Source organism: Manis pentadactyla, chromosome 10, assembly GCF_030020395.1.
Source record: "Manis pentadactyla isolate mManPen7 chromosome 10, mManPen7.hap1, whole genome shotgun sequence".
Classification (NCBI taxonomy): domain Eukaryota; kingdom Metazoa; phylum Chordata; class Mammalia; order Pholidota; family Manidae; genus Manis; species Manis pentadactyla.
The window spans coordinates 8,744,298-8,766,280 of record NC_080028.1 but is presented as its reverse complement, the minus strand read 5'-3'; the positions used below and the strand labels follow the sequence as shown (position 1 = coordinate 8,766,280).

Sequence of the window (21,983 nt, the reverse complement as noted above, 5' to 3'; positions counted from 1 at the left end):
GGCGGCCCTGGAGGTTGCCCACCAGTCAGTTGAAGCCCAGAGCGATGAGGGGCTTGTCCAGGTCGCCCGGCCTGGTGGTGGCCGCGCGGGGCTTGGGCCGGAGCCCGGTGCGGCCCTGTGAAACCTGACAGGAAACCTAGTTGTCATTGACATAGAGCCGAGAATTAGAAAGAGGGCTGCTGGCTAATGAAGTGTCAGTCCCTGCCTGGGGCGTTTACAGCGTGATTGGATTTTTACTCGTCCGTCCTGCCTGGGCCTCAGCTTCTGTATCAGAGCCCGCTTTGACCTGCGGCCTCCCTCAGACCGCCTCGAGATACCGTTGGGAGGCAAATGGCCCCATTTGTTTCCCTGCCAGAGAAATCAATGCATCTTTTTAATCAGCCAGAATGTCTTCCTGCTAATCTCCCTCCAGCTCGCCTGTGGGGCTGCTTTTCACATTTACGGCCCCATCCACCTGTGGATCTGTGCCCTCCTCCTCTGGTCGCCTTCTTCTCTCCCCGAGTTCAAATCCTGACGCTGGCACTTAACTGCTGTGTGATTCCGAGCAAACAACATGGGTGACCCCCCTCTCTGGGTGACCTCACTCTCTGGGTGACCGTTTCTATCTGTCTGAGAAAGCTGGACGAATGTGAGGGCTTGCGGTGCTGGGCAGCAGGGAGAGGGCTGGGGTGCAGGTGGAGAGAGCAGGGTGCCCACAGACTGTGCCTGACTTCCCCCAGAGAGTGGTGGGGGTGCTCCCAGCTCTGCCCCTGCGTCCAGCAAGGAGACGATTGTGGACTGACTGTTCCCCAAGGTCCGGTCTGGGCTCTGCCAAGTGCAAGCTTGGTGATCTCAGGCGGGTCACTTCTCCTCTCAGGGCCTCAGTTTTCTCATCCATAGAACTGTGTGTGGGGGTGGGAGGGAGGGTTGGACTGTGTCAGTGATTTTCAGTTGGGGGTGATTTTGCCCCCAGGGGACATTTGGCAAAGTCTGGAGACATTTTTGGTTGTCACAGCCTAGGGCGGGCGTGCTACTGGTTCCCGGTAGATAAAGGCCAAACGTCCTCCTGGGCAACGGCAGCTTCCTACACCAGGAGTACGCAGGCCTGAGCGCCAGCGGTGCTGACTCGCTGGGGCTCCTGTAGCTCCGAGAAGGTGGGGGCGTCATGGAGCTGAGGCCTGCGGGGAGGAGGGCAGCGGCTGAGAGCGGCGGTCTCTGAAGGAGGAGGAGAAGCCAGTGCTGCCTTCCAACCTGAATGGTTTCCTGTGGTCACACAGACCTGGGCTTGAATCACAGAGCTGCCATTTCGAGGGTCACATTCCCAGCCACCGTCCCGTACACCCACCCATCCATCTGTGCCCATCCATCCATATACCCACCCATCCCCCCACCTACCCTTCTTTACTTCACCCATCTGTCCATCTACCTGTCCGCCCACCCACCTCTCCATGCATTCATCCATTTATTTATCTTTCCATCTCTTCATCCGTTCATCTGCCCATCTACCCACCCACCTATCCATCCATCCATCCATCCATCCGTCTGTCCATCCATCTGTCTATCCGTCCATCCATCATCCATCCATCCATCCATCCATCCATCCATCTTTCCATCTCTTCATCCATTCATCTGCCCACCCACCCATCTACCAAACCATCACATTCACGCATTCTTCCACCTACCTTCCCAGCCACCTACCCATCTGTCATCCACTGACCACGGGCTTCACCCCCACCTCTTGTCGACCCATGTATCAACCTATTCATTCATCCATCCCTTTACTTGTTTGGCAAATGCTTGTTGATCACTACCCCTTCCCCATCTCTCATCCGTTTTGCCATCTGCCCAGTGCCCAGCCAAGCCCCTTGTTGGGGCCACCACTCTCTTCTTGTACTACTTACATGATCTTTTGTGTCTATTCCCTTCACCTTCTGCTAGAATGTGAGCCCCTTGAGGACAGGCTTCATGTCCCATTAGTGCCTGTCTCTTCTTTAGGACTTGGCCCTCGGCCCTGCACATAGAAGGTGTGCAGCTAAACTTTCAATGAAGTGCATCCTAGCTGGCAACTTTGGAGTTGGAGGCTGTGTGGACAGAGATGAGGCTGGCCAGAAGCACTTACTCAAAAGGCCTTGAATGCTAAGCCCAGGAACTGGGAATCACTCTGGAAGGCAGTGGGGATCCAGGGAAGGCTTTTGGTTTTGGAAGGGCTCTCTGACTGCCCTGTGAAGGATCTATCAGAAGAGGCAAGGGTGCAGGAAGAGGCCATTCAAAGATTCAAGAGTGACAGAGCGAGACCTGCTTGGCGTGAGGGTGGGTGGGAGGTGCTGAGGCGTGGCTGGAGAGGAGGGATTTAAGTGCTGAAATGGACAGCTCTCTGAGATGGATATGGGGATGAGCAGGGGGCAGGGAGGCTCCGGAGGGTTCTTGGCTGGAAAACTTCCAGGATTGGTAGTGTTTGGGAGCATCGTTCACATGGGTGGGGGGCACAGAGATTTGGTGGTCTGGGGAGAATATGCCCTACCCCATTCTGGACATGATGAATTTGAGGTTCCAGAGACATCCTAGGGTGGTGTCTGGGAGGCCTGCTGCTCAGCACGCATGAGCCAGGAGCTGGGGCAGGCTGGGGACCCGGCCAGCCTGCAGAATGCAAGAGGTGAGGCTGTGGGATGGGTGTGGGGTCCAGGAGAGGAGAGGGCAGGCCAGTGCGCTGGCAGGGCCAATATTTAAGGGACAGAGCCCATGGAGAGGAGGAGGACCTGCTGGGGTCTTATGGTGTCCCCAGGGCCCAAGAGGAGCAGTTTCCAGAAAAGGGTCTTTACCTGGGGTTTGTGAGCTTGGATGGGGATGAGTGGCACATTTGTTTTCCCTGATGTCTGATGAAATTTAGCATTTCTTTCTGAGTGGAGGTGCAAATCATGGTGGGATCGCTGGCAGTCCTGACTGTCACCAGTAGCAACCACCGATATTCCCATGTTGCATCTCTGTGGGTGTAGGGCTCTCAAGATATCACTGACATTCGTCACCACTTCAGACACACAGGATCAGACCCGCCACTGGCTCAGGATATTCATTGTGTTGGTAACAAAACACAGATAGTTCTCCATCACAAATTTGTTTTTTAAAAAATATTTTGACAACTATTTTAACATAACTGGCTTCCTTCCTTTCAACTCCTAGGCATCAAAAAATATATGCATTTAAAATAATATTCTGAGAAGCGGCTCATGGGCTGCCCCAGGGGCAGAAAAGCATAAGAACCTCTGTTGGAGCAGGAGAGGGAGGTGACCCTGCCCAGTGCTGCTGGCCTGGTGGGCCGGGCGGGGGGCCTGAAGCCTGCAGGGCTCCATGGAGCACAGGTGAATGTGCACACGTGTGCCGGGGGTGGGCTCCCAGGAGGCCGAGGGAGGCTGTCACCACCTTTCATCCAGCCCTCACCCTCTCTGTCTGGGTCTCTTGTTACTCAGGGTTTCTGGGGGTAGGGAACACATCTTCACCCAGGGTTCCCAGAGCCTCTGTGGGCTGGGCAGAGGGGAGCCTCTGTGAGGGGTGCTGAATAAATGAGGAGCCAGTGATGGAAGTTGCAAAGGAGAGGAGGGGGGTGTTCAGGGTGGGAAGAGAGGCCGCAGATTCCTCCAGGGAAGAAATACCTCCTTAGCCTTCTTGATGCCTCCAAGTGAAAGGGCCCTCACTGCCTCCTGAGGCTGCAGACACCCCTGAGCAGCTGCTCAGCAGGCTTCTGGGCACAGAGAGAGGGGTGGACACACTCTGCCTTTGGAGAATGCAGCCTGATTGGGGGTGAGAGGCCAGGACACGCCAGCTCGATAGCTGCTGTAAGGGGGGACATGCAAGGTGGTGCCCACCCGGGGGAGGTGCCCAGCCCCTGCCCAGGACTCCAGGAGGCCTCCCTACAGGCACACTTCCTTTGAGGGTGGGCTTCTGAGGCTGGGTCAGGCCACAGACGGCGGGACCCCGGCTCCCAGGGACCTGCCCTGCCCTTCTCGTCAGCAGTGGCTGAAGCCGCAGAATCTGGAGTCTCCTTGGCAGGAACTTCCTCCCCATGCACCATCCGCCCTAGGTTTTCTTCCAAGCTGGCAGCCCCTGTTCCCTCACCATTGCCTCCCCCACTCCGGCTGTCTGTACTGGGCACTGGGTCCTACTGGGCATCTGGGAATCAGAGACTTTGGCCAAATTCAGTGAGTTCTTAAATTATGGAGACTCTGAGAAGTGGGGTTGGGTGCAGGGATAGGAAAGAAGGGAGGGTTCACTCTCTCCCCCTCAGGGATCTCAGCCCAGAGACTCCATGTCTTAAAGCAGAACCGATCAGCCCGGGCAGGGCCGTGCCACGCGAGGAGTGCCCCGCACTGGGGGCTTGTAAGCAGAGGGCTGTCTAGGTCCATCTGTCCAGCCGGTCTCTTCACTTGATGGAGCAGCTTTCGGTCCCAGCTGAACACGTGTCACCTGGGGAGGTCCTGCCGTGTCTGAAATGAAATGACCTTCATTTTCATATCTGTGAGGTCGATGTGATAGCATCTGCCATGCCTGTCTCCCATGGCTGCCCTGGGTAGGGGCGGAAGGAAGGAACTCTTCAGCAAACAGAAGACCGGATGGCATGCGGGTCAGATCCTGGCTGTGGCCTCAGGCAAGTCTATGCAGCCGGGTTGCCACACCTCCCTTGCAGGGCTGCGGTGAGGTTCCCGTGGGGGTCTGTGACAGTGGGAAGCCCCCCAGCAAGTGCTTGTGTTTTTTTAATTGTTCCATTTTTATTTTTCCTTATAGCAGTTGCCCTTCAGCATTTTTTGTCATACTTTTTATTGACATGAAACATACACGTGGTAGATCTTACAAACCTTAGTGTCCTGCTCAAATCATTTTTCCATATAAAGAAACTCCTGTGACCCTACTCAGGCCAAGAAGAACATCTCCAGAAGATGAAGAGACCACCCCCCATTGACCCCCGAGCGCCTTTGTCCCCCACCCCTGGTGGATGGTCCCCCTGAAGTCACCGCTGTTCTGGCCTCCTTCACTGTAGTTTAGCTGCCTGGCTTTTCACTTCACACAATTGCGTTCATACACTTTTCCCTCCTTGGTGTCTGGCTTCTGTCACCCAGCGTCGGGCCTGCGAGCTGCCTCCGTGCTGTTGCATGTATCTGTTTTTTTCCATTGCTGGGAAGTGTGCCAGTGAATGGCTACACCACCGGTTCCTCCGCCTCGGCACCACTGACGTTTCGGGCTGGATAATTCTTCGTGGTGGGGCCATCCTGTGCAATGTAGGAAGGTCTCTACCCCTTAGATGCCAGTGCCCCCCCCCACTTTCCCAAACCATGACAACCAAAAATGTCTTCAGACGTGGCCCCATGGCCCCTGGGGCTCAAAATCATGCCCCCAAACTCATTCTCCTGTTGATGCACACTTAGGCTGTTCCCAGCATGGGGTGTGAGGAGTAACACAGCTACGAACATTCTGGTATGTGCCTTCTTGTGGACTGATGTGGGACCTCCTCTGGGTCTGTACCCAGGAGTGGCACTGCTGGGTTCCACATGGGCCTATGTTTTGCTTTAATAGATGCTGCCCAGCCAGAGTGGTTGTTTACAAAGACAAGTGGAATGAATTAATGAGGGAATTGACGAATGGATATCCTCTTTAAAGTCCAGGGTGTGGAGCACAGTTGACATTCAGAATGGTAGCCACACATCTTGGCCATGTCCCAGGATGAGGAGGTACCCCAGGCATCTGGTTCATCTCCAGGGCAGGGGCGAGCCTCGTTCCTCTCGGCACACAGGTGCCTGGGCCAGGTGTGCAGCAGGCGCTCTATGGACGCTTGTGGATCTGCCCTCAGAGGAGCACACAGCTGGCCCGAGGACCAGGGTCTGGAGCCTCAGGCCCCGGCCTGAGAAGATGAGGCCTGAGCTCCCTTGGGCCCAGTGGGGACCCACTGGAGAGGGACCCTTGTACGGGGGGGCCCACCTCGCCTGCTTTGCTGGTTCAGGAGGATGCAGTGCCCAGCCCCCTTCCTCCACTTGATTTATTTAGACAGTTGAGGTGCAGCCTGGGAAATGGATCAGACTTTAGATTTCACAGAAGTAAAAACAAACTTGGCTGCTTCAGCCAAACCCAGGACTCCTGCCCCCTCCTTCCCCTAGCGCCCACGAATTACAGAAAACAGGACTATCACCTGGGCCTGCAGGACGGAGCCCGGTGGTCACCATGGCAACCGCACAGGCCTCTGGCTCTGGCTCCCGGAGGGGACCTGCCCTGAGGGGCCTGCCTGGGCATCAGCCGGTCGCTCTGCCCTCTGGGAAGGGTCGGGTGTTAGGAGATCCCTGGCACGGCAGCCTCTTTGGTAACCTTTTACCCCAGTTCATACCCCAGCCCCCTCAAGACAGCAGCTGGGGTGTGGGATGGTTATGGCTCTGGTTCCGATCCAGCTTGACTTCTTCCTGAGTGGGGCCCTTGAAGCCAGCACGAGCCCCCTTGAGGGCTCCCCCCACTAGCTCCTGCACAGAGGTCCTTCCTGCCCAGCCACAGCAGGATGGTGGGGGGACATCCCCGCTTCCTGACCCGGGCCCAGTTGGGGGGAGACGATGTGGGTGAGAAGGAAAAAGCGAATATTCCAGTGAACACCTGGCAGTGGGTGGTCCCTCGTATGCCAAGCCCTGTGCCTGGTGTCGGCAGAGCGCATGGCAGAGGACCTGGCATTTGGAGTCAGCAGGAGGTGGGTTCAAATCCTGCCCCTGCCGCATACCAGCTGCATGCCCCTGGCAGCTGTGAATGGAGCCCTGGGGCCAGCTCTCGGAGTCTCAGTTTCCTTATCTGTAAAATGGGGGCCACAATAGTAACCTGCCAGTTTGGGGGAACTTTGCTGAAGTTTTGGGGCGACTCTGCATTGCCAGGCCTGAACTGGTTGATTCTTTTTAAAAGGCTGTGAGTAAAGATTCAGCAGTCAGAAGGCAGTCTAACGGGCATGTGAGAGCATCGCACTCTCTGCTCAAGGGATCATTAAGCTGACAACACCAGTGTGGGATTCTCCATCCTCTGCTGGTGAAGCAGCTTTTTTTCTTTCCTCAAAAGCCAAAGAACGGGAGCCCCCAGACCCTGCTACGTGGGAGGATGACAAAGTGAGGGGCTGTCCCTGCGGCACGTGACAAGCCCTGGTCCCCGTACAGTCACGCAGGCTCGGAGCCTCTGGGCTCCTGCCTCCCCTGCTTGCTGTAGGTTGAATGCGATGATACCAGCTGTTTGATGAGGAGGCTCCATGACAGACGCTCAAGAACGCTTGAGAAATGTTTGCCATTCTGACCATTATTGCTGTTGTTCATCCAGTGCCTGGCACACAGCAGGTGCTCAATATGTGTTCATTAATTCACGCTGGGCCCTGAGGCCACAGGGGACCATAGGAGACACTGAGCGGAGCAGTGGGGTGCAGTGGGGGCTGTTGGGTGGGCCAGCTCCTGGCTGGGTAGTGTGGTGGGGTTGGCTCTGCAGCCCCTGGGGCCCTTGGGTTGGTTTTCTCCCCTAGCTGGCCTGCTGAGAAAACGATGGATTGGATCATCACTGACCTAGTTCCCGGTCTCTGTTCCTCTAAGGTGCCCAAGGCTGCCCATCGGGGAGCTAATCGGCTTCAAGTGCCTGCATGTGGCAGTGCAGAAGGGGCGCTGCCCATGTGCAGCCCATGTGTTCAGGGAACTGGGGTTTTGGTGTGGGTCTGAAACCCAGCTGTGGCTCCGGGCCCTTGTGGGTGTGGGTCTCGTGTCAGGCTCTCCATGTTGCTGGGATGACTCTGCCCCTGTTTCCATGGGTGCTGTGGGTGGTTGGGTCGGTTGCTCTCTGAGGACTCAGTGCAGTTGTCTGTGACCCTGACAAGAGTAAGGGTCTGGGTGACGAGTCAGGCAAGGTGGTGAGTCCCAGCCGCAGGGCCTTGGGTGCCAGGTGGGGGACTGAGTTTCTCTGAAAGACAATGCGGAGCCAAGGGTGCCCACCCTCGCGGAGCCAGCACTCAAGCCCTTGCCTGCCCTGTGACCCAGAAAGCCCTGTACTACCATCTTGGGCCTCTGCCCTCCCTCAGGTTGTCCCAGCCCCCTGGAGCTCCGCCTGGCCCTCATCACAGAGTTCCCCAGTGCCTGCGATTGATGGTGGGGGCATCAGGCCTTGGGTCAGGCTACGGAGTGGCTCGGCCTGAGACCTTGACTCCCTCTGACAGGCTCCATTCCCCTGCTACGTGGCCTGGGTCAGCTTCAGGGAGGGCCGGTGCCTTTGATCCCCAGCCCAGTGGGGAGTGTGTCAGGAACCGCAGGCAGCGCCGCCAGCTCTGGCCTGACTTCTGAGCCTCACAGGCTCTTGGAGAGGACCCAGACTCTGCCATCTGGGATTTCCCCGAGTGCCTTGGGGCAGGGCTGAGTCCGTCTCTGGATGTCTGGAGCTGAGCAATCTAGAGGTGAAAGCCGCTCCATCTGCGCCCTTGAGGATTCAGTGCAGCGGGAGAGCTGGGTGAGCAACTCGCAGCGCCACCCACCGGCTGCAGGAACCACAGAACCGTTTGGGCAGCTCACCGACTGTGTGACCTTTGGCAGGTCACTCCAGCTCTCCAGGCCTGTTTTCCCCATCTGTCCCCAGTGGGCTGTGTTAGAGCCAGGGCTGTGTCCCCGGGGACCTGGCATGCCGTAGTCACGGTTACTGCCCAGTTCATCACTGTGATAGGAGGGAGCTAGACTAGGTGCAGAGGGAGTACTTCCAGAGAGGAAGCTGGGCCACCACCTTGTAAATGGGGGAAGGAGCTTCAAGGGAAGCTTCAGAAGAAGTGACAAATGAACTGGGTTGTGAAGGATGAGTAGGAGTTTGGTAGAGATGGTAGAAGGAACTGCATGGAAGGATATGCTTGGGGACAGCAAGAAGTTCAGTGTGTGCCAAGGCCAGTGGGAGATAAGGCCAGAAGAGGTCACTGAAGTCAGTGTGCTGGAGACCTTGGATGTCAGGTTTGGGAAGGTGATGGGGAGCCATGGAAGGTTTCTGAGCAGGGGCGAGGCATAATCAGAGTTGTGCTTCAGGCAGATTAATCTGGCCGTGGCAAGTGGCTTCGGGGCAAGAAAGGCAGGCTCTGTTTTTGTATCTCAGCTCTGCCTGTTTCCAGTTGGTAACCTTGGGCAAATCATGTTCCCCTCGGGGTCTCACTTTCTTCATTTGTACATGGGGCTTATGCAGCACTGTGCGGATTAAATGAGGTGACATCCGCAAAGTGTTAAGACAGTGTCGGGCACACAGCAAGTGTGTGGGGCAGACTGAAGGGGCAAAGACCAGAGCTTGGGGGCCTGGGGAGGGGGCTGTGCAGGGTCCAGGTGAACGGTGCTGAGGGTGAGGGTAGGCTGGGGCTTCAGGGGCAGGAGAGGGAAGTCACAGGCAGGGACAGGCCGTGAGCCACAGAGAACGCTGACCCTGGAGCCCAGTAGGCCTGGTGTGAATATCGGCTCTGGTACTTCCCAGCTGCATGACCGAGGAGGTTCCCCTAGTTTCTCTGAGCCTCAGTTTTCTTCATCTGTAAAATGGGCCTGCTGACCTCCACCGCTCAGAGCCCTGGTGAGGAAGAAATGGGGTGCCAAGCTCCTGGGAAACACGTGCTAAGTGCACTTTGAACTGAAACTGGCAGGAAGGGCAAAGGAGTAGAGGAGGCAGCTGGCAGGAGAAAGAGCCTGACAGGCAGGGGGAAAAGGCAAGGGGGATGGGGGACGTTCGCTGGTAATTAGAACGTTTGAACTTCAAAAAGTTAATTAATGATGAAGCTGCCGTTGGAGCGATGCTCAGGCTAGAAGGGGGCCCTGGCAGCAACTGGAATTAATTACAGGCTGTGGCGGGAGAGTGGCAGCGGGGTTGGGGGGCAGGAAGGAGCAGGGCTGGGTGAGGAGGGTCTGGGGGAGGCTGGAAGGAAGGCAGCATCCAAGGTGAGCCAGGGCCTGGGGATGAGAGGGAGGCTGTTGCCAGGGAAACCAGGTCAGTTTCCTAGGAGGCAAGAGGTGCTCACCCGCCGCTGGGTGGGGTCTGGTGAGGGTCTGGCTGGTGCAGCTACATCTGAGCTTAGAGCAAGGGCTTTGTACTGAAGGGCAGGGGTCTCATTTGGAGACACTCAAGAATCGCTGCATGTCTGAGTGGGCAGGGCCCATAGAGATTTACTTATTCATGTAATGTTTATTGGGTTCCTACTAGATGCCTCTCGGTGTTAGAGCTGTGAACGCAAAGCCCCTGTCCCCTTGGCAGTAGCTTCTAGCTGTGGATGAAGACAAGAAGCATGTCAACCAAACAACTTGAGGGCCCAAGTGCTCAGAAGACCGTAAAGCTGGGAGAGGTGGGGGTGGGGGCGGAGAAGTTGGGTGGGGACTTCTCAGAGAAGGTCACAGTGAAGCTGCAGAGTCAGAAAGAGCAGCCCTTGAGGTTCTTGAGAAGTCTCCTAGGTAGGGAACAGCATGTGCAAAGGCCCTGGGGTGCATGTGCCCGGTGTGTCTGAGGAGCAGCCAGAGGCCTGTGAGGCCGGAGGGGAAGGAGCCAGGGCGAGGGCAGGGCATGCGATGTTGGGGCTGGGAGGTGGGGCCTTGCGGACCACAGAGAAGGCTTTGAGGTTTTTGGAGAGAGAGAGACAGGGGACCAGGGCAGGGTTTGAGCAGGGGTGAGTGGTGATCTCACTCATCTTGTCAACAGCTCAGTGCTGCTGCAGGGAGGGTGGACCAGAGGGGCCAGAGCAGACCCGGTGGGGCCGGCGAGGAGGCTCCTGGTTCTCCAGTTGGGAGCTTGCAGAGGTTCAGAGATGGAAGCGACTTGCGTGAGACCCCAGAGCCAGTCAGGGCTGCAGCTGGAGTTCAAATGCAGGCCCCTGGTTTCCTGCCCGTACAGCACCAGCATTGCCCTCCTGTTCCCTACTGCAATCTCGGGGGCAGGAAGGGGGGATGCGTACGCAGTGTATGGTGAGTCTGTCAGCACCCTGCTCTTACAGAACCTGCCTCAGTCCATTTGGGTCACCCTCTCTCCAACTCAGATTTTCTGAGACCCTGAGACTCTGTCAAGGTGGGCGGCATTTTGGGGGATTTGAACACGCATCAGCTTTCTCGTCTGTGTAGAAGCGGTGGGGGCTGTGAGTGACTGGGGCCCTGAAGCCCCTGTGGCCTCTTCTATGGCTCTAGGTGGGTTGGGAATGGTGGGACCAGACAGCAGTGGGCTGTGTTCTAAGCCTGGGCAGAAGTCGGTCAGGAAGGAGCAGGGTGTTCATGAGGAGAGCAGCCTGATGGGGGCAGGGATGGGGAGCAGGGGGAGCCCCCTCTGCCTGGACCCAAGCACCTGCCCCAGAGGCTCTGCCCAAAGCTGGTGGCTGCAGGAGACTTTCTGCCTGGCCGGACCCGTGGAGGGTCGGTGCACCTGGCTCGGTGCAGGGGCCGGGCATGACCTAGGCACAGGCATTCTGGAGTCTGGCAATGAGTTCTAACCCTGGCGATGGGACAGGTTAGGGGCGTCCAGCCAGTTACACACACTGGATGGGCCCTCGGAAGGTGCCAGCTCCAAACCTTGGCAGAGTCAGAGGGGGCATGTGACAGAGGGAGGTGGTAGGAGGTGGAGGGGCAAAGATAGATAGTCCAGAAATGAATGGACTGCCAGCTGGGCCTCTGCAGACCTCTCCCTTCCTGGGCCAGAGAGGAACTCTCAGGCCAGGGCAAGGGGGTGCAAGGGGGTTCTGGCAGGCTTTGTGGGTTGTGGGGTCTCTGGTGGGCCTGGCATGGGCAGCCATGTCTGTTGTGAGGCGAGTAGGCTGGCTCCACATTCTCCAGTGGCTTTGAAAACTTGGGCATAGACCCATTCGGGGAAGGCACCTGGAGGGGAATGCGTGTTTGTCTGTGTTTCTGGTGGGTGGGCATAGATCATTCCAGGGCGCACTCAAATGCTCAAGGCCACAGCCCCGCCTACCGTTTGTCCTTAACTTAGTGTGCACGTGGTTTGAGTGTGTCAGCATGCTGGTGATCCTGCTGAACTGTGTGACACTTGGCATGTACCAGCCGTGCGATGACATGGACTGCCTGTCGGACCGCTGCAAGATTCTGCAGGTGAGGCCTCCCTCCCCACCCCTGTGCCAGTAGAGCACAAATGACCCTGACACTCCTCTGCCTAAAGCCTGCCCTTCGCTCCCCAGGGTTCTGGGAGTAAAGGTCCTGCTCGTGACTTGCTCTCCCTGCCCTTTAGGAGCGGACCTGCAGAGCCTCTCCTGTTTCTGTCTCCACGGTCCCAGGTGGGGGACCTAACCTTTGGTATCTGCGTGACCCAGTGCAGTGCATGTCTACCGGAAGTGCAGGGTATTAGGGTTATACCCATTTTACAGATGTGGAAACAGTGCCATCTCTCTGGGAGAGCCAGATTCCTTCCAGGAGGAATTGCCCTCTGCCTCCTGTGTTTCCACAGGCCTCAGCAGTTCCCACATAGCTCAGGGCCTCAGAATCTCCCGGGGCACTGGTTAAAGATCCTACCGCCTGGTCTGTCCCAAACCTGCTGAGTCAGAATCTCTGGGATGGGTCTGGGGTCTGAGTGGGTAACAAGTCGCTCTGCCAGCCTCAGCTCCTGGGTGGAGTTAGAAGTGATTAGCTTCAGCGGGTACCTGGCTGGCTTCCTGAATAGGTGGTGAGTTCACAAAGGACTCACCTCGTGTCCCTGACCAGCCTCTGTCTCAGCACCTATTTGTTGAATTGAATTGACTGGTGCCCTCATGATCCTTGAACAGAGAAGTGCCCCCAGGCCCTGTCCTCACCCGAGGACCTATATACCTACACTCTCCCCTGAGCCCATGGTTAGGCCACACTGGGGCCTCCTTTGTGAACAGAAGAACCACTGAACTCTGTGGCTGGGGGCACGGTGGGGCTAGTGGTGTCAGGCCTGTTTTGAGAAAATGCCTTCCATGGGGCATTGGAGTCAGATAGACCTGGACTTCAGTTCTGGTTCTGCCACCTAACTTCTGTGTGACCTGAGGCAAGCCCCTTAACCTCTCTGAGTCTGTTTCCTTACCTGTAAAATGGGGCTATCTGTAGGGTCATTGTGAGAATTAGAAAAGCGAATGCAGGTCAAGTGTCTTGCTTGGCGCTTGGCAATTACTAGGGAGAGCGCTTTGCCCTGCCCCCATATGGCTCCCTTGTTATTACGCCTGTTTTAGGGAACAAATACAATGGGCTGTATGACCTTGGTCAAGTTCATTCTCCTCTCTGGGCCCCAGTCTCCTCAGCTGTGAAATGACTGCATTGGACCAGGATCTCTGAGGTTCTCTTCCTACCAAAGGAAGTTTCCAGGTCTCTCCCAGGCCCTTGTGTCCTTGCCCGCGTCCCCGCCTCATGCTGTGGCTCCAACCCCAGGTCCTGTCCTGGAACTTCATACCACCCCTTGTTTCTTGCCCTCCTCTTGCCCTTGCAGGTCTTCGATGACTTCATCTTCGTCTTCTTTGCCATGGAGATGGTGCTCAAGATGGTGGCCTTGGGCATTTTTGGCAAGAAATGCTACCTTGGGGACACATGGAACCGACTGGATTTCTTCATTGTCATGGCAGGGTATGTAGTGTACACCAGATAGGTCTTAGCCTCTGGTGTACACCAAACATGATTTAAATGATTTGTAGGGCTTCTTGGTGATAATCACAAAGCTGTGTGGTAGTGCACACGGCGCTCGTGGACACCTTGGGGTGGGAGGAACGATGCCTCTGCCGAGCGGCCCAGACAGGCATTCCCTCCTCCGCACTCTGGTGGGTTGTGTGTCCTCCTGCACTGTCTGCTGACACTGGGTCTGTTTTACACTAACTGACCTTGAGAAAGCCAGTTAACCTCTCTTAGCCTCAGTTTCCTCATCTTTAAAGTGGGGTTAATTATTATAGGTGCATCAAAATGAGCACCCAATAAAAATGCTAGCTATTTTTGTTATTATCCTAGATCACTCATCAAGTTCGAGGTACAGCACAGACTCAAGTGCTGTCTGACCCCAAACTGTGCTTACTTCTGCTAAGACACAAGCTATGATCAGAGAGAGGCCAGGTCGCAACTTAGCTCATCAGGAGGCCTTGTTCCTGCTTGCCTGGGTGGGACCAGGCTCGTGGTCCATCTGTGCATTCATCCAGCAGCCAGGGGTGGGATGAGCTCCTGCTGAGTGTCAGCACTGTACTACATAAAGGACATGGGGACAGAAAACGCAGACACAGGACAGGTCACACACACTGAGATGAGGGCTCTGGGTAAAGGGTTGTGGCTCAGACATCTCTGGGCCAGGCTGGAAGCTCGGGTACTTGAGGACTTTCCTGAGGAGGTAACACACAAACAGGCACTGGGCACTGAAGGATGAGCACGTTTAACCACGCCCCACGTCAATTTGGCAGAGGTGAGAAAGGGGAGAGAAAAAGGCGGGAGGCCTGTGTGTGTGAATGTATCAGTGTGCATGTGTGTCTATGTGAGTGTGCATGTGTTCACATGTGTGTGTGTCAGATGCCATTGAGAAGGGGCAGAAAGGGTTGGATAGATGCATGGCTGAGATGGGGAATCAGGACCACCATGTCTCAATTCCACAGACATGTTCTGAAGTGAAATGATTTGTCCACTAGTGTTTAAAAAATGTTACACCTCTTCCAAGCATCCTTTCTTAAGAACTGTAGTCAGTCACACTGTCAGCCATTCTTTAGACCTGCTTAGAAGGTATAGATTCATATGGTTTCTTGTGAACGCTGTCACCCCTTTGTCAATTCTTGATTCTCATTCTTATTGTGGGTTTGGCTGGAGGACATCTTTAAGTAGGTTTTGTTTTGTTTTGTTTTTTTGTTTTAAGAAAAAGTGTATGAGTAGTGTCATTTTTCAGTCTTGCCTGTGCTGACATAAATGCCTTTGATCTTTGGGTGTGAAAGACAGCTTTTGTCTACACAGTTCTAGAGTCATCATTTTCCTCCCTCAAAGCCCTGCCTATAGCAGCACCACCCAAATCCACAGTGTAGTATTGCAGGGGGCCCAGCACAGATCAGATTCTTCCTTCTTGGCAGACAACCTGCTTTTTCCTCGTTAGAAGCTGGTGGGGTTTTCTCCTCACCTTCGGAATTCAGGCAGTTGACTCGGGGAGGTCTGGGTGTAAGATTGCTCCCTATGGGGCCTTTTAGAACTCAAGACTAGGGTATTCTTCAGATCGGGAGGATATTCTTTTATTCTTTGGTTATTGTCCATTTTTCTCTGCTCATTCCTAGAATTCCTATTAGATGGATATTTCCCTCCTCTGTCTATTCTCTACATTGTTCCTTTTTCTGTCACAGATTTCATCTGCACTAGGAGAGAATTTCTTGATTAGGTCCTTTGACTCACTAACAATGTCCTTTGCTCTGTTTGCTGCCGCTGTTGGAATTGATCATCTCCTCTGCATCCTGTGAATTCCCCAGATCCCTTCTTGTTCTTGGATTTCTTACTTTTCAGAGCAGCTTGGGCCTGTTCTTATTTTATGGATGCAATATTCACTCAACTTCCTTATGGAGACTAATTAGGCTTCTTAAAAGTCCTTTCCTAATCCTGAAGTCAAAGTATAATTTCCAAAAAGGTGAAAAAAAAAAGGACCCTTACACAAATCTTAGAAGGAACGGGTACCCTGGATATATTCAACTCATTAGTGAGGAACCAGCAGGATGGTAATCAGTAAATTAGGAGAACAGGTGTTGGAGAAAGAACGGAGAGAATGAGAGAGGTTAGGTTGGTCTCAAAGCTGGTTAATGACCTGCAGGGTCATAAAATCATGACCTTTGGGGTTTCCTTTCTATTGGGCAGAAATCACTCACAAAAATCTAAATGTTAACATGCAGTTTCACAGCAGTCAAACCTTTAATTAACAATAAATAGTGAATCAAATAAGAGTATATTCCCTTAGGTAATAAAGTAATCCCTAGGTGGGTCTGTTAGATATTGCTCCAAAATGACAGAGGGAGAAATACTGCCCTCCCTTTGCTTTATGTCCAAGTTTTGGGGTAATTTTTCTTGACTCCTGTTTCCGGGAAGTCAGCTGCTTTCCTGGCCCCACTCATTGCCCCCAAAGTGCCCCCGCCCTGCCCTTTTGCCTTCACCAGTCTCTTCTATTGCTCAGTGGTCTTCCTGTCTGCTCTTAATTATAAAGACAATTAGGATCTAATTTGAGCAGAGTGAGGAGCCACCCTGGCTTCAGCATGTGGCAAGGTCCCAGTTTCATATCTTCCCTTGGTCCCTGGGGTAGGAGCAGAATGGGGTGGGGGTCCCTGGGTTCCCCTGGAGGTGAGTGAGGCTGGCTGGCACATGTGCAGTTGCACAGGGCTCCACGCTTGACTTAATGCTCATTTTGAAACCCAGAGCATGACCTGAACCAGGGGCCCTGCATGTTCATTTACACTGGGCCCCACAAATTATGTATCTGGTCCTGGCTGCGGGGCAGGTTCGACAGACTTTTTTGCCAGAGTGAAGAATACACTCAGGTGACTCAGACCTACCTGGTGCTCAAGGTCCCCCTGTCCTTGGTGCCTAGGGATGGCGTGGGTGCCGAGGGCAGGATGGGAAGCCACAAAACTAGGCTCCAGAGCCCAGCCACCACCCAGCCCCACCCAGGCTTGGTGCTATAAATGTTCTGTTTCCCAAGTAACGGGCCTGACACACCAAGGATGTTTTCTTCCTTCCTGCTCCTCCCCTACCCCAAATTACTGGCTCCTTGTTTAAGCTGTGGAGGAGACAGAACCTCCACACTGGAAGGTTTCTTAGAGGTCAGAGCCTTTATCTCCACATCCACTGAGCTCACATGCCGCCATTTGGGGAACTCACAAGGCAGCCGGTCCCAAATCAGGACACCCTAATGTGCTAGGAAGTTCTTTCTTTCACTGAGTGGAAATTTGTCTTCTGGTAGCTTCCACCTGATGGGAACATTCATTCACAATATCAGCATTTATTGAGCACTTGCTACATGCCAAGCCTTGTGCTGGGCTCTGGGAACTTGAGATGAACAAGTCATGTGATCTCCTGGGGCTCATGGTTTAGAAAACGGATATAAAACAGATTCTAAATCAACGCTGTTGCAGAGAAGTATAGAGGACCACGAGGTCATGGAATATGGACCTGGTTTATTGGGGGCAGGGGTAGTGTATGCCTCCCTGAGGGAAAGAGGCCTGGGGTAAAAAGCTGAGCAGGCCAGATGGTGGGGAAGGGTATCTCAGGTAGAGGGGGCAGCATGCAGAGGGGACGGTGGGGGATGTTGGAGCCCAGGGATCCTGGGATGGGTGGGTGCTGAGAGGTGAAGCTAGAGAGAGGCAGAGGGGCCTGATCACATGGGGGGCCCAGGGCTTGCTGGAGGGGCTCCTTTCCTCCCTGAGTCTCCCTTTGTCCACATGAAATGTCTCCAACACTTCCCACCGTTTGTCAGAGGACAGGTGAGGTGGCTTCATCTGCTGGACTTATTTCAGACTGGGTCCCTGGCTGGGGAGCAGGACCCCAACCTCCCAATGATAACTTGTGGGACTAGAAGAATGGGCCGCCCTTGTCCCCATGCCATGAAGGATTGTGGTGACCTGTTGAGGGGCTGTGCTTCCTGCCACCCCCAGGTTGTGTTCACCCTCCAAGCCAAGTCTCTCCCATCCTGGAACTAAACACAGTTGATTTTGTTTTTAACTCACGAATACCAAAGGTTGATTTTATTGCTATTAATTTCATCTTACAACGATCTCTCAGAGTCCTGATTCACTGCTTACATTCACTTCCTCTGCTTGATTGCCCAGGAGAGTGAGGCTGTCTTCCAGTGTGTGACAGAGCCTGGTAACCACTGGGTAACAGTTGAAACCCACCCCACCTTCTTACTTAAGCTACACTTTTCTGCCTCCATCCATTAGGAGGTCATGAAATACTCAATGACATTCTTGTTGACCTTGAGATATTCTTTACCTTCTTTATCTTCCTTGGAGCACCATGCAGGTAATTCTACCCTCTCCCCTGACCAAAATCATGAAATGGCCCTTGCCAGCTTTGGGGAGGGGCCTGGGCCCCTCTGTCAAAAGCTTTCCCCAGACTTCCAAAGACAGGTCTCTGGGGTGAAGCAGGGCTTGAGCGCTGGGTTGCAAGGACCTCGCCGGAATGAGGCTGAGCCAGAGCTTTCCCAAGGACGGGGCCAGTACAGGTCACAGGAACCACCTTGAGCTGCAAAGCCCCTGGAAGCTTCCACCTGTGCCGGCATCCCAGAGAGGGTCCCGTGTGGGAAACGGAGCAGCCGAGGGCCGAGTGTGAGCAGATCGGGAGTGGGCAGCCTCACACCCTTCTCAGTGCTCCTCCAAACGTAAGGAGTGACAGGAGCACGGGAGCACACATTGAAATGCGGATTTCTGGGCCTCACCCCATGGATCTTACCCAGCAGGTACAGAGGGCCTAGGAATCTGCATTCTAACCAAAGCCTAGGTAGCCCTGACGCAGGGAGTCTAGTTCATTTGACCCTCACGATGGTCCCCATCAGGAGCGCCTCAAATGGAGACCATGATTCCCACTTCTGGAAAGTACGAGGGAAAGAAACATGGAGAAGGTTCCATCTCTGATCTGTGTTCAGAATCTGAGTTAATTCTCATGACATGTAGACATACTGTCATGAACAAGCGGAGGCTCCTTGTAAGAACTTCTATCATCATGAATAATATTAACGCAAATAGCAGCAACGTCAGTCAGTAATTCAGCACCTCGGCCAGGGAGTGGGAAGGAGAGGCTGGGCCAAGGTTTATCATATCTTGAGACATCTTCTCCTGAGTGCGCATGGGGGGAATACTTGACTCTTACAGGCTCTTGGGAAACGAGAATTGTTCCTTAGCCCAGGACCAGAGCTTTATAAAAAGATCAGGCAGGCACATCCCCTGTGAGGTTGCTTGCTGAGGGTTCCTTTTATCCAAAGTGCCCCATCAGGGGAACTTTAAAAAGCAAAGGGAATTGTATCCTCTTAGGCATCATCATGGAGTGTGATAAAAATAAGACCATCTACTGTGTGCTGAGTACTCAGTGTGGGCCCGATGCTGTGCATTATCTGGTTTAATCTTCAGACTAACTCTGTGAGGGAGGGACTGTGGTCAGTTCCATTTCACAGATGAGGCATGGTGCCGGGGCGGGGGGAACCTGCCTGAGGTCTGGGCTGGTGAGGAGCAGAGCCAGGAGTTGAACCCAGGTTGTTTGGCTCGGTGGGGTGGGGTTGAGTCCTGGTTCTGTGTAACTTGCTGGGTATATTCGTCAGGAATGCATTTGGCTACAAGTAACAGATAACTTGATGAACAGTGGCTCAAGCAAATCCCGGGGTGCTTTTCCCAAGATGAGGTTCTGAGGTCAGTGGTTACTGGTGATGGCTCTGTGATGTGGGGACTGGCATCCTTCTGATTTCCCAGGCCTTTCTTTCATGGTCACAGGGCAGCTGCTGACGCTGTGGGTGTCGTGTCTGCGCTGAAGGAAGGAAGGATGAAGGCAGTCAGGGCTCCGCCAGCTGGGCCTGCCTACTTAGATCAGGGAAAGAACATTTTCTTTCCTAGGTCCTTTCCCTGTTCCTGCACACTTGGCCAGAACTGGATCTTGTGGCCATTCTTAGCTCGAGGGAAACTAGGAAAATAGAAAACATCATTGAATTAGTCGCAATCACCCAAGAATTGCTCCCTGGGGTTAGGCAAGATTGGAAAAAGAGAGAATGCATATTGGGTGAGCAATTCTCAGTCTGCCACATTTTTCTCTCCTAGGGCCTGAGTTTCTTCATCTGCCTTGGCTAAAGCTGTGGCCCTGCCATGTGTCCAAGCACTAGTCGGAGCCTCGGGAGCTCTGTCTGGGCTGACCGGGCAGGTTGCATGGTCTGTTGAGACATCTGAAGTCCCACACTCACCTGTGCAAGCCCTGCAGAGGCCCAAGTTCGCCAGTGGACCATGGTTATGGGCATCAGAGGGTCATCACTGGGGCTGTTTGTGGAGACCTTGGGAGCTGGCCTCCCTCCTGCATGGTTCTCTGTGCATTATCTGTGGGTCAGGAAGCATGCCACGTGTCAGCACAGCCAGGACACCCCCTGGCTGTCAGTGACTTTACAGCCTGATTTACCCTGGGCTCTAGAGATCTGGCGGCTCTGAAGGCTGGGTACTCTGAAGGCTGGGCTGAGGCTGAGTCACCATCCTGGAGTCCGCAGAGCCTGGCCCTGGGCCAGCAGGGAGGGGGAGGCTCCGTGACATGTTTTTTCCTATTTGTTGTGTGCAGGCACTGGAGAGAGGGTATCTGGGGCCATTTTCTTGAAGCTGAACTGGCTGTTGGGTGGGTGTAGACCTGGGAAGGTTCCAGTGGCAACCTTGGTGTGGATGGTTTTCTCATTTGCATATAGAGTAGAGGGGGAGAGTGAGGATAACTGCTCATATCCATTTCCATGGAAACGGGATGCTCGATGCTGGGAAGGGTGAAGGGTGAGTCACCAGAGATTCTCAGGCCACAGGTTGACAAACCAGACACCAGTCAGTCATGAGTCAGGCAGCACTTTCAGTTACACGGGCCAGGAACCCTCCAATGGTGAAGGGATTTATCATTTCTTTTCCTGAAAGCTGAGGGGTGGTCTCTGGCTTCAGGTCCAGCTTGGTCCAGAATCCTGAAAGATGCCACCAGACAATGTGCCCCCTGTACCCACCTCCGTCCCTGGCAGCCTTCTTCCAGGGTCAAGGCTGGTGCACTGCCTGCTCCTTCAGCCTCATCAGAAGACTCCTTTCCTTTAGCAGCTACTCCAGGGTGCAGCAGAGCCCTTGGCTTGGCTTGGCCTGTGTGGGTCATGTGCCCATCCCTGAGCCAATCACTGTAGCCGGGATAAGACAGTGTTCTGATTGGTCAGACCTAGGTCAAGGCGCCCCTCCCACCGGTGTGAGATCTGCCCCCTCTGTGCCACCTGGCCTGGGAGTGGGGAGGATGGGCCTGGCAGATCCCAGGGCTGTTACTCTCCTATAGAGAAGGGAACTCCGGGTAGCAGGCCGACACCACCGTTTACCAGAACTAATGTTTACTTACTGTGTGGTGCTCTTACATCCTCACCGTCCTGAGAACTTGAGGTGGTTCACCCCAGTTTGCAGATAAGGAAATGGAGGCCCAGGGAGACTGAGCAGCCTGCCCCAGTCACACAGCCTGTATGGACCAGAGCTGGGATGTGCTCCCCTATGTTTGCCAGCAGAGCCCATGCTGACTCACAGTATGAGGGGTTTTACCTTTTCAGATGCCAGAATATTCTAGTTGATGTTCTTCTGAGGACTTGGGCAGCCACACCAGCTCCCAGAAAGCTGCAGTGTGAGTCCCCTGAGAGAGACATCTCCCCCAGGCTCTGGCAGAGTCAGAGTGTCTGGTTTCCCGCAGCCATGCCCACCTGACACGGTGCCAAGACTACTTTGGCAAAAGAGTCAAATTTCATGGGAGGCATCTTTGGGACATATATCAAGCAATCGTATGGTGGTTTATATGAAGTTCAAGCTTAACTGGGCATCCTGTGTTTAGGTGGCACCTCTACCCAGAGGTGATGCCACTGGAGGACTGGCCCCCGAGTGGAGCCTTGTGAAGAGGAGGTCCTGGGTCTCAGGCTGCTGAGGCCCAGAGCCGCCCTGGATCCCACCTGCCTAGGGTCTGTCTGTGCAGCCCTTCCTTCAGTTTTGTGGCTCCAAATCCCCCCTTTACTCTGAACTTGGCCTGAGTTGGTTCCAGAGCATCAATTTTATCAGGCAGGTGGGCTGAATAACCCCTGTTCTGGTCTTTTGGGTGAGAATATGAGTGAAAATGACCCATAAATCAGAAAGCACTGACCAAGGCCAAGGGTCAACGTTATTACCCCCTAATTCCCACTTTCTGTTATTTTCTTCCTCCCTCCCCCTACTGAACACCTACTGTGTGCTAGGGGTGGGGTGCTAGCTGGTGGTCTAGTTATCAACCATCACAAGCCCGAGTCGTCACAGAGCTGCCCCCTGACAGATGATCTGCCATTTTCAGCATCTCAGCTTCCTTCCATTAGCTACATCG

The 21,983-nt window shown here is 54.4% G+C and overlaps 1 protein-coding gene across 2 annotated transcripts in view; it reads left to right on the top strand.

Moving 5' to 3' along the window:
- The window catches only part of CACNA1I (calcium voltage-gated channel subunit alpha1 I), a 119,212-nt gene that overhangs the window by 18,568 nt on the left and 78,661 nt on the right, over positions 1–21,983 (top strand). For both annotated transcript variants that reach the window (XM_036891390.2, XM_036891388.2), the window contains exons 3-4: positions 11,939–12,050; positions 13,399–13,532. In XM_036891390.2, the coding sequence (XP_036747285.2) occupies positions 11,939–12,050; positions 13,399–13,532 (246 nt within the window). The remainder of the gene's footprint in view (positions 1–11,938; positions 12,051–13,398; positions 13,533–21,983) is intronic.